Source organism: Rhodnius prolixus, unplaced genomic scaffold, assembly GCF_049639745.1.
Source record: "Rhodnius prolixus isolate KJV_2025 unplaced genomic scaffold, Rpr scaffold_1, whole genome shotgun sequence".
Classification (NCBI taxonomy): Eukaryota; Metazoa; Arthropoda; class Insecta; order Hemiptera; family Reduviidae; genus Rhodnius; species Rhodnius prolixus.
In genome coordinates, this window is record NW_027411581.1 from 14,560,771 (window position 1) to 14,571,642 (window position 10,872).

Here is a 10,872-nt window from a genome sequence, read left to right on the forward strand (position 1 = left end):
CCCTCTGAGTGACGAAATTAGATTGAGTTAGGAGGCGTCAAGGCTCTTCAACCTAAGAGGCTTATCTTCTGGAAAGTATAATAGAAAATGCATTACACCTATTTGCGGGGTCCAGGTTTTCATTAGCCTTTTTTTTTTATAGGATCTGCTTGCATAGGGGCTCTAGGTAAAACAACCCTACCCTGTTTAGTAGGAACTATCACACCTTTGTTTAGGATTATAAGATCTCACCAGTATATTCAAGTCTTTGTGCCTCTGGTCTCCAAGAACTACAGACCTCATGTCGCAAACTAGATATTGCAATGCGGATACAGTGACCGACCTTACTTACCTTACTTCCAACGGCATTACCGCAACGAGTGAGCCGATTGTCTTGGTCAGCAGTGGCTAGTGGAATGAAGTTGTATATCGTATGATGGCTCAAACTAACTTACATCTCCAATTATAAAGCTTAGCTATTTGGACCGAGTGCTTGCCCTGCCCCATTGCAGGATGCCCAACGAACTTTCCAACGAACCTCCCACATTAGCTTTAAACGTCTATCTCTAAATATAGTTTCTGCTAGCTAATCGTGGCACCACCTAAATCACGGAAACCAAGGAAGAAACTTGAGCATGGAGAGAATGACAACGCCCGTAAACAGCCCGAACTTCTGCCTTTATTCTTGAGTCTGTCGTGCCATTATGAAAAGGTAAAAGGGGCAGGTTTTGGTTACCTTGCTACATAGTGGGCGATCCAACTATTTTGTATTGACAAGACAAATGACACGTTTTAATGCGACATAGACCTAGCTGAGTGCTTTGCCCTTAGGCTTCCTTTGCGGACCACTGTAGGGTTAGAAAACTTCTTCTCAGCCTGCTACTGACTCAGAGTTCCTGCGCAGATTGTAGCAGGAGCAGGAGGAAATTGCCATTTATATCCTGTTTGGTTGCGTAAAAACAGTAATCAACTCTTTACGAGCGCGCACCGCAAAATAGCCAATTAGCCAAGTGAAAGCATTGATTAATAAAAAAAGTGCCAAAATTTGTCATTACCCTAAGTTATATTTTGACTTCATAATTTCACAATCCTTTATTAACCAAAAAAGTAGCAATAAATATTTTGTTTAATTTAATTGAATGTAACTTATTTAATTTCCAGATAATCACTTTGGAGCAAAGTTGTACAATGTACCCTAGCCATTTACAAGGGCATAGCAGAAACTGGGGCGAATACCTAGGATGGTTTCTTTGAACACGTCAAAGGCAGCCTTCTCTATCGTCACCATTGATCCTTCATTCACCCTTGCCCTTCTGGGTTCGCCTTTTAGCAAGATTCTAAGCAACTTCTTGGTCTGTTCAATTTCCAAAGCATTCTATTGCCGCCTTTATCTTAAAATTAAACCCACTAATCAAAAGATCTACAATACAGTGTTTAGTACTTTAGAGAGAAATGAAGCAAAATAATATCCCTACTCTTCAATTCTACAAATAAAAATCGATATTTGAAGACTCACACGACTTCTCTTAAAAAAATTTGCACACTCTCCTCTATTTTAGAAGTTTTATTCAAACAAAGAAATTTTACAAAATTGTATTTAACGTCAATATAGTTCATATTAAACAGGTACTTTTGACGGAAACGTGACGTTAATTAGTTTCACGTAGGAATTAATATTCGCCGAAATTAAAAGGTCGCTGCTCTAGCCCTAAATTATTATATTATTATTAATTAATTATGGTTTTTCAGAAATGGACAACTAAAGCCAAATTGTGGAGATGATATTTTTAGAAAATCTCGTAAGATTAAAAGTAGATCAGAAAGAACTTTGGTCAGCAAAACAAGTTTATTACTTTCCGGAACCAACAAAATCGAACCTCAATAAACCAAAATACCGGACTTCATTAGTCAATAAATCAAACGAGAGTTGTAAAAGAATTTGTTTTACGAAATAGAGAGGTTTCTCTTTCCCCAAGAAGGCAAGGACAGCAAAGCAATGCTTAATCGGAAAAGTCTGATTGGATACTGATCTTACCCACTTATTTTCTCAGCATATCCTCCACTTCATCATCTTGCCAAAAGAAAACAACTCTTCTATCTTTATTTACTTTGCCGTGATGAAGGTCAATTAAAGCCTCTAGCGTTTTGTTTCTTTCTATTGACTGGAACTTTTGCTGTCGTTTTTAAAAGAAAAAAATGTTAAATAACGTTAAACTTTCGGCCTAAAAAAAAAGTTTAGTATGAAAACTTAATGTAAGGAATAGCTATCCCTTTATTAAATAAAATCTTTGCTTTTTTACTAAATGTTAGTTCACTTTGATACAGGTTCACTTTGAGGAAAACAAGACATCTCCAGGTCACAGTTTTCTAGAATCACAATAGCTCCTTTTTGTCAACATGAAGATAATTCAGCGAGCTCAGAATCAGCTGTCTGGTAGTGAAGAGTGTGCAGAGTCGGTGGCGCACTACCTTTTGGCAATACTTGGGCTGAATGCAGAGCAGATTAAGAAGCATAATTGGAGAGGAGGTAATCGGCAAAGAAAAAGTTCTTAAACCTGTCTCTGGATTTGATGAGAAGGTGCTGTAAATAAAGTGGTAGGTTTAAGGTAAACCAAAGTGAGAAATGAATATGAGTATTAGGGGTTTTTTTTATAGGGTAGGTAGTGAGTTCCCTCTTGGCCTAGGCTCTATGCCTCAGGGCACCCGTCTCCTTTATAGGGTAGGTAGTGAGTTCCCTCTTGGCCTAGGCTCTATGCCTCAGGGCACCCGTCTCCTTTATAGGGTAGGTAGTGAGTTCCCTCTTGGCCTAGGCTCTATGCCTCAGGGCACCCGTCTCCTTTATAGGGTAGGTAGTGAGTTCCCTCTTGGCCTAGGCTCTATGCCTCAGGGCACCCGTCTCCTTTATAGGGTAGGTAGTGAGTTCCCTCTTGGCCTAGGCTCTATGCCTCAGGGCACCCGTCTCCTTTATAGGGTAGGTAGTGAGCTCCCTCTTGGCCTAGGCTCTATGCCTCAGAGCACCCGTCTCCTTTATAGGGTAGGTAGTGAGTTCCCTCTTGGCCTAGGCTCTATGCCTCAGGGCACCCGTCTCCTTTATAGGGTAGGTAGTGAGTTCCCTCTTGGCCTAGGCTCTATGCCTCAGGGCACCCGTCTCCTTTATAGGGTAGGTAGTGAGTTCCCTCTTGGCCTAGGCTCTATGCCTCAGGGCACCCGTCTCCTTTATAGGGTAGGTAGTGAGTTCCCTCTTGGCCTAGGCTCTATGCCTCAGGGCACCCGTCTCCTTTATAGGGTAGGTAGTGAGTTCCCTCTTGGCCTAGGCTCTATGCCTCAGGGCACCCGTCTCCTTTATAGGGTAGGTAGTGAGTTCCCTCTTGGCCTAGGCTCTATGCCTCAGGGCACCCGTCTCCTTTATAGGGTAGGTAGTGAGTTCCCTCTTGGCCTAGGCTCTATGCCTCAGGGCACCCGTCTCCTTTATAGGGTAGGTAGTGAGTTCCCTCTTGGCCTAGGCTCTATGCCTCAGGGCACCCGTCTCCTTTATAGGGTAGGTAGTGAGCTCCCTCTTGGCCTAGGCTCTATGCCTCAGAGCACCCGTCTCCTTTATAGGGTAGGTAGTGAGTTCCCTCTTGGCCTAGGCTCTATGCCTCAGGGCACCCGTCTCCTTTATAGGGTAGGTAGTGAGTTCCCTCTTGGCCTAGGCTCTATGCCTCAGGGCACCCGTCTCCTTTATAGGGTAGGTAGTGAGCTCCCTCTTGGCCTAGGCTCTATGCCTCAGGGCACCCGTCTCCTTTATAGGGTAGGTAGTGAGTTCCCTCTTGGCCTAGGCTCTATGCCTCAGGGCACCCGTCTCCTTTATAGGGTAGGTAGTGAGCTCCCTCTTGGCCTAGGCTCTATGCCTCAGGGCACCCGTCTCCTTTATAGGGTAGGTAGTGAGCTCCCTCTTGGCCTAGGCTCTATGCCTCAGAGCACCCGTCTCCGTTTAAAGAACATTTCAATATACTAGTTAGTTGAAGGTTCCGAACTGTTCTTGTTCGCTTATAGCTTTTTGTTACTTGCTAATGTAAATTCTACCGAATGGTACAACTTATTGACCTAAGCTTTGTAGGTGACTTCAGCCAATACGTGATTGCTGCTAAAACGTATCCTTTTGAACTTCCTGGAGCCTCTTATTTTCCACATTTTTGAATTTACATAGAAGGAAATATTTAACTTAAACAAAGGGAGATTTTGATAAGCATACTTCGATTTATCGAAGTTTACGATTCTTTAATAGACCAAACAAACTAATATTTTCTTTTACTTTATTCATTTTGAAACTTAAAATATTTATTATTTGTAATCATCCAAAACCTTTATAAAAGTAGTAAATATAATATTTTATAATTTAAAATAAATGGTAGTTTATCATGAAATTATTTTCATAGCGTGCAGATTGTTTTTTATGTAGCGTTACTTGATTTATTAAAGAGTGAGACCGTATATATGTAGCTTCTTATCGTGACTCGTTTCAAAATGCGATGTCCACTTAATAAAAATTTCATACAAAGCCTGCACTAAAATTAACCATTACTTCAATTTTGATATGGTTATCTTTAAAAAACTGGTTTTTAACAGTTTAATTGTAGTCACAATATGGATGAAGATATGGACATAGTCACAATATGGATATCTCTCTTAATATGGATAAGTATATTTTTTTATTTTGATTTAGAGATTGTAAGTGCTCAGAAAAGTTCTGAAGAACGACTCACATGACTTCCTCTTATTGTATTGATTCTAATTGTCTCTGTTGAACTAAAAGAGCCCTAGGTTTTATCCAGAACTACCCAGGTTTCATCCTCAGCCTCAAAGAATAGAGAAATTCTTCACTCTATAGTTCGAAACGAGTTCTAGCAACTCACGAATAGAACGAACTCATTTTACTTTTGAACTCTACAAGTAACAATTGTTTTTTGTACCAAAACTTCTTTTTTAATGAACCATGCTGTATACTTCATTTAGAAGTTTTTATTTGCTTTACGAAGATGAGCGGAACCGGAGAATGAAGCGGCAGACTGAATTGAAATTGCTCATCATTTCGGCCAGCTGCTTTGCCCCAATAGGGCTATTCTGTTAACCACCTGTTGAAATAGACTTCCTGTCTGCCATCTAATAAGATAAAAGCCGCAAAGCTGTCCTACCGTAAAGCCTAAACTCTTTGCTTCTTTCACTTGCGTTTCCTATGACAAATTACATGCAAAGTTGTTTTATTTTCTTTCTGTTAAAAACCTACCCTAGGTGCTTGAATCATTTCCGCCTCATTTAAGCCCCCACACATACTTATTGTGCTAGGAATTCACTGTGAAATATGCTTTATTGATCCCAGAGGCTTCAGATTCTCCACGAATAAAAGTATATTTTAGATGAACTTTACATTTTCAGTTATATTTGTTCAATAAATGAAATCTTTTATTTGCCCTGATGATCCATGCGTAGAGGACCCAACACTGTCCCCACGGGCTACGTGGCGCCTGCTCCTGTCTATTTCATTGCGTCAAGAAAGTTTTCATGTAAATTTAACTTTAAATTATTTTTGAAATATTCATTTCCACATATTTTTCTAAGAATAGACATAGATAAAAGTGGTTAATTAACCACTTCTAGTGCTAAAAAATAATTAGATAGAAAGAAATAGATTTACATTTAATTTAAATATATTATAAAACAAAAATAATATTTTATCTAAATAATTGTTTTATAATGTAAACTTAGCTTATATTTATCTGACTTATGTTTACTTTAATTAACAGTATATAAATAAATGTTATATATAATTAAAAATTAAGTTGAAATTTTATTTATTTTCATTTATTTAATTTTTTTTAATGTAAGGTGCATCAACATCAGAGGTAATCAGTGCACTGTCGGCTTTCGGACATTGTTCTCTCGTTACAGTCAACCATCATCGGACGTCGGGCAGTAAGAAACTTCTAGAAAGAAAAAATCTAAGGGCCAGCAGCTGGATTCGTACACGGGATCTCAGCGTTGAAATCCAGTACGCTAACTACTGAACTGATCCCTTTCTTGCCGTAGTAACAGGTAGCTATCAAACTTCTTGTATTGAGTTGCCAGAGGAATTTCTACTTTAACACAAAAAAGTGAAAAGTGAAAGAACTACAACTTGGTAATGAAAATCTTTCAACAAGAACCAATTCCCTGAATCGAAACCATTTAACTGATTTTTTATTCTACTTTAAACGGGTCCAACGAAAGGATCTGGTGCAAGTGTTCCCCAGGAGTCCTTGGGCCTGCATTTTACACAATATACTCCGCTGATATCTCTACCATATTTTTTTCTTTTACTTATGCCGAAGACATGGCAATCCTCTCCCCTCAGAAAGACCCTGTCCTGGCCTGTCGCTTCTTTCAATCCCTAATAGAATCTTTTGAGCGTTGCCTAAAGAAATGGAGAATTATAATAAATGAATACAAATGTAATTAGGTTACATTCTCCCTCAGGTGAACTATTCTTCCACCCGTTTACCTAAACCTCACTCGTCTTCCCACAGCAGATTGTGTTAAGAACCTAGGACTCTTCATGGACAAACGCCTAACCTGGAATCCACATACTAGGCTTAAACGGAAAGAACTAAAGAAACGGTTCCAACTTCTCTCCAGACTTCTCTACAAAAAATTCGAAACTTTTACTTTCAAGCAACGAACTACTTAACCTCACAATGGAATACCGAAACTTTTCTGGACAAAAAATGGAATAGATCTTTAGGGCTCAGCCATAGCTTCCAATATCTACAGGATACAACCCTTTCAATCAGAAAAGCTCCTCCGAATCACTAATATCCCTTAAAATGTTTTTAACTCTCCTTGCAACTGTGATCTCCTTGTAGCCTACGTTTCTGAAGCTCCCAAAAATGGGTCGAAAGATTTTTTTTTTTTAAACTAGTACACTCAATGTTTACTTATAGCTCTATAATTTTGTTTAAAATATTTTCCAGGTGCACTCAATTGAAGGAGAGAAGTGAAGTAGGCTTGTCTCTCAAGTGCCACTTAAATGGAATTTATAGCCCTGTATCCTGTTTATCATTAACGAGGGATTAAATGAGTTGCTGTAATTCCGAGTTGTTAGAAAACTGAGAGACGAAAAGTTCAAATTTATTGGGTGTATTTTCCGTGATTTTCTCGATTACAATTCGAACTATATTTTTTTTAGTAAAACTTCCAAGTTTGAGGACAAAGTAAAAACTGAGTAAGAAAAAGTCTGGGGAGTGAAAAAAACACAAGATTTTTACTCTTTTTTTTATTGGTAACAACCTTGAAAGAAGTGAACCAATTTGTAGAGAATTGATTTTGTAAAGAGAGGTAAAATACATTTTTTTTGTTTTAACGTCTAATGAATAAAGAGTTATGTTATGAACGGGAAATTCACTGAAAATTAGATTATTACATATTTCCTGTTCCTTAAAAAAAAAAAAAACAGACATTAATGAGAAAAGTTAAGGAAATTAAATTATCAATTCTTTCTTCCTTAAAATAAGGAAATCCTTATTATAATTACTGTCACAAGAATAAAATGCTTGTGAATCTGATAAATGACTGATAAAGTAATTAGCTAGAAACATAAAGTGGCCAAAATTTATAACCTTAGAAGTTAAAAAGAAATTATAAAAAGTCGACCATATATTTTTCTCTCCAGCAGCTTCTGGGCAAAAAATAATAATTTGTACTAAGGAGGTACATTTCTTCATTTCTGGTGTAAGATCTGTTAATTCTTCATCTACTTTTTTCCCCTCTCTCTGTTCAGGGTATTCTAAAAAGTATGTTCGCTGAAACTCGATGCTGAAAATTTTGCATGATAGAAATACTTTCTCTTGTCAAAGAAAGTTGAATAAAATTTGGTGTAAATCTCTCTCACGACTTTTTCATGCTACAATTTACCAAATTCTAACTCACAACTTTTCTTCAAACTTCCAATTATAACTAATTTTTAGATTCCCCAACATTTTATCGATTCACTAAGAGAATGAATGTCAACTCCTTCAGATAACGTCTCTGAAATGAGTGTATCTGGTAAAGTGAATAATCTTTTTACGACCTAAAGAACATCTTTGGAATCAGATCTCCTGTAAATTGCTGAAAACTGAAAGTATAAAATTGAGCAACTACAATTTAAATAATTCGATGACAAATTTTATTCTTATAAAAGTTTAACATGAGTAAGGAACAGTTTAATTTGGAATCGACAGTTAAAAACAAAGAAGTTTTTCAAATTCTGTAGAATGAATGTAATGAATTTCAAACTATTTTTGTTTTTCTTGCTTTATCTTAGTCAGAACTGTAATAGTTTCACATTCTCATAATCAGAAACACTTTTGTAGAACTTATAGCATAACTAAAATGCGGTTCCTTTCAAATAAATTATCTTTTTCTTTATCGCTTATTTTTCTCCATCTTTGTTTGCTAAAAGAGATGAAATTAATACAAAAGTTTCTTCATATTGAATACAAGTTTAATTTAGATGCTAATGTAAATAAATCTCTGGAAAAAGTAAAGAGGGAAAGTAACTCTTCTTGGATGACGCATTTTATCCAAAACTGCTGGCAGACCCCATAGAGCATGAGGAGGATTCTGTTCCACATTGCCCAGCAGCCAAAAGAGGCTTCTTGTTCTGCCAACACGCAGTTATAGTTTTCTACAGTAGTTTTAGCGCATAGACTACTCCGGTCTTCATGTGCCAAGGGGTCTTTCTCGCATCGTAGTTAGACAGAGTGCAAGCAGTAACGTGAGTCTAAAATAATAATTGTATAGTCTCCTAACTGGCTTCACTTCATAAAGATATAACATTTTTCAACCTTCAACGCTGAGATAAATGAAAAACTGTTTTGGATATGAAATGTAAATTTTTCATAGTTCCGGCTTTTATATTTGCCTTTAAATTAAATGATTAATGGATTAATGGAAATGAATTTTTATTTGGACCGATTCCTCGCCAATTTGAATCCTTAATTTAATATTTTACGGTCACTAAACCAATATTTATTCATTAATGGAACACGAAGATTCGATTAAAGTATCTGTTTAATTAAAATTATAAAGTCTGTTCACAAATTATAAAATTTCAAATTAAGGAAATTTTTCTAATAGAAAAGATATCAGAGCAAATAGGAAATCTTTCAATTCAAATTTACCGCGAGTTATACTCAAAGCAACCTGCGTTTCCGTTAGAGTAGTATTCGCACCACATTGTTTTCACTCATCCTCTCAACTCACTCAAGTAATATCCAGTGAGAGTGGCCATCGTGTAGGAGGCTGAGACCCCACCTAGCCTTCCAGTTCTTTTTTATGATCGTTTTGATTCCCCTTATTCATAAAGGTCCTCATTCTGAAAGATAGTTACCCAAGAACTAATTAAATCAATGTTTTCTTTGTCTTCGAAACATATTTTTGCTGAGCTCAGCCTTGGAGACTACAGGAAAGCTTTGCCTTTGGGTTTCTTTATCAGAAAGACGTTTGCAGACCATTTATAGAAGAAACCTTGTGGACGTCTTTTTTTTTAACTTTTTGAGAATTATAATTAGTCTAATGCCAAACTAAGTAAGCAAGAATTCTCGGGCTGGCCTGAGTCAGTTACCTGCGGGACTTTTATTCTAAGAGGTGAGCAATTTGCCTTGTCCAGCAGAAGCTAGTCAGATGGACTTCTGTGTTGCATGCTCGCCATAGGTTAACATCTACTGAAAAGTCCTAAAACTCTTGGTGAGAGTTTGCTAGGTCTGAGTGGCTCACCTAGAGCTGGTGGCCCATGACCGGACCAGAGTACTCCCAATGTTCCTAGAATTAGGAATGGTGGTGATACCATTACAAATTTCCAAAATGGAGTGTACTGCTACTTTTAGTTTTTGAGATCTTATACTTATATTCTCATATTTCTAAAATTCAATATTGGAAACCTTAATTACATAAGTTTTGCCACTGTAATTCCTCTAAAAGGAGAAAGGGAAGGTAATAACAGGTGGCTGGTTATGGCGCCCTTGATTGTGGAACTATGGAGGGAAGGAATATGATTTAGAAAATGAACTACTTCCTTTCATATAATCCAGTGGAGGCAGTGACCAAGAATTAAGTTTAGTTAGCCAAGTATATGAGGTTGAAAGTGTATTTGCGATAGTATTTGTGCATGCAGTTGACTGTGGTTGGTTTAGATTTTAGTGGCTGGAGACGGCCGGGTAGATGCTCGCCCCACTGGCGTGCCAAATTTAAGGAGGAAGTAGGGTGGCGAGGAATATGCAAATAAAATTAAGATTGCTGTTAACACTCTTTTGCAGAGAACCTATGGGTTAGTGGGTTCGCTAGCCAACCCTCTCTCACTAGCCTCAGGAGGGAGCGTTAACTGTGTGCCGTCCAGGCATTAGTGTGAGTGATATTGTTACGTGCGGGGCAGGGACTAGAGGAGGCATAGATGTGGTTTGCAAAGCTGCCGCATTAGGCTAGCTGCAATACCACTGGGCCTGCGCAATGCCCTCTATAATTATTGTCCATTCGCCTAAAACTGTCAACTAATATTCGAGCCAATTGCATTTTCATTACGTTTTGAACTTTAGCCATTATTAATTTTTGAATATATTTTCTTTTTCTTTTTATTATCAATTACAGCTCGAAATAACACGAACTCCTAAAAATTAATTTATAAATTGAATCACCACCGAAAATTCAAATTTAAGCGCTTTAACAACTCCTTCTATGAGTAACTTCAACACCAAAATTCTACCTGACAAAGTTTTTTCAGACTTCGACTTTTTTAAAAATAAATGATAATTGGCTTCAAAGACAGTTTATTCCAGTAAAATGGTATTTTTGAGAAAAACGTGAATTAATTAATAATTTCACAGAAACAAAAGAATAGACATA

General features: G+C 37.4%; 1 protein-coding gene across 1 annotated transcript; it reads left to right on the plus strand.

Annotated features, from left to right (window-relative positions):
- The first annotated feature begins 384 nt into the window (after positions 1-384).
- LOC141451317 (uncharacterized) lies at positions 385-7,817 on the plus strand. The gene is made up of 3 exons (XM_074122600.1): positions 385-2,506; positions 5,845-6,051; positions 6,966-7,817. The coding sequence occupies exons 1-2, from the start codon at positions 2,377-2,379 to the stop codon at positions 6,021-6,023; spliced, it is 309 nt and encodes a 102-aa protein (XP_073978701.1). The 5' UTR covers positions 385-2,376; the 3' UTR covers positions 6,024-6,051; positions 6,966-7,817.
- The last annotated feature ends 3,055 nt before the right edge of the window (positions 7,818-10,872 follow it).

What these genes read in the sequence shown, in the direction of transcription:
- LOC141451317 (XM_074122600.1), top strand. Translation starts at nt 2,377, where the DNA reads ATGAAGATAATTCAGCGAGCTCAGAATCAGCTGTCTGGTAGTGAAGAG. An exon ending in GAAGCATAATTGGAGAGGAG is followed by an intron (nt 2,507 to 5,844) that starts GTAATCGGCAAA and finishes TTTTAATGTAAG; the next exon opens with GTGCATCAACATCAGAGGTA.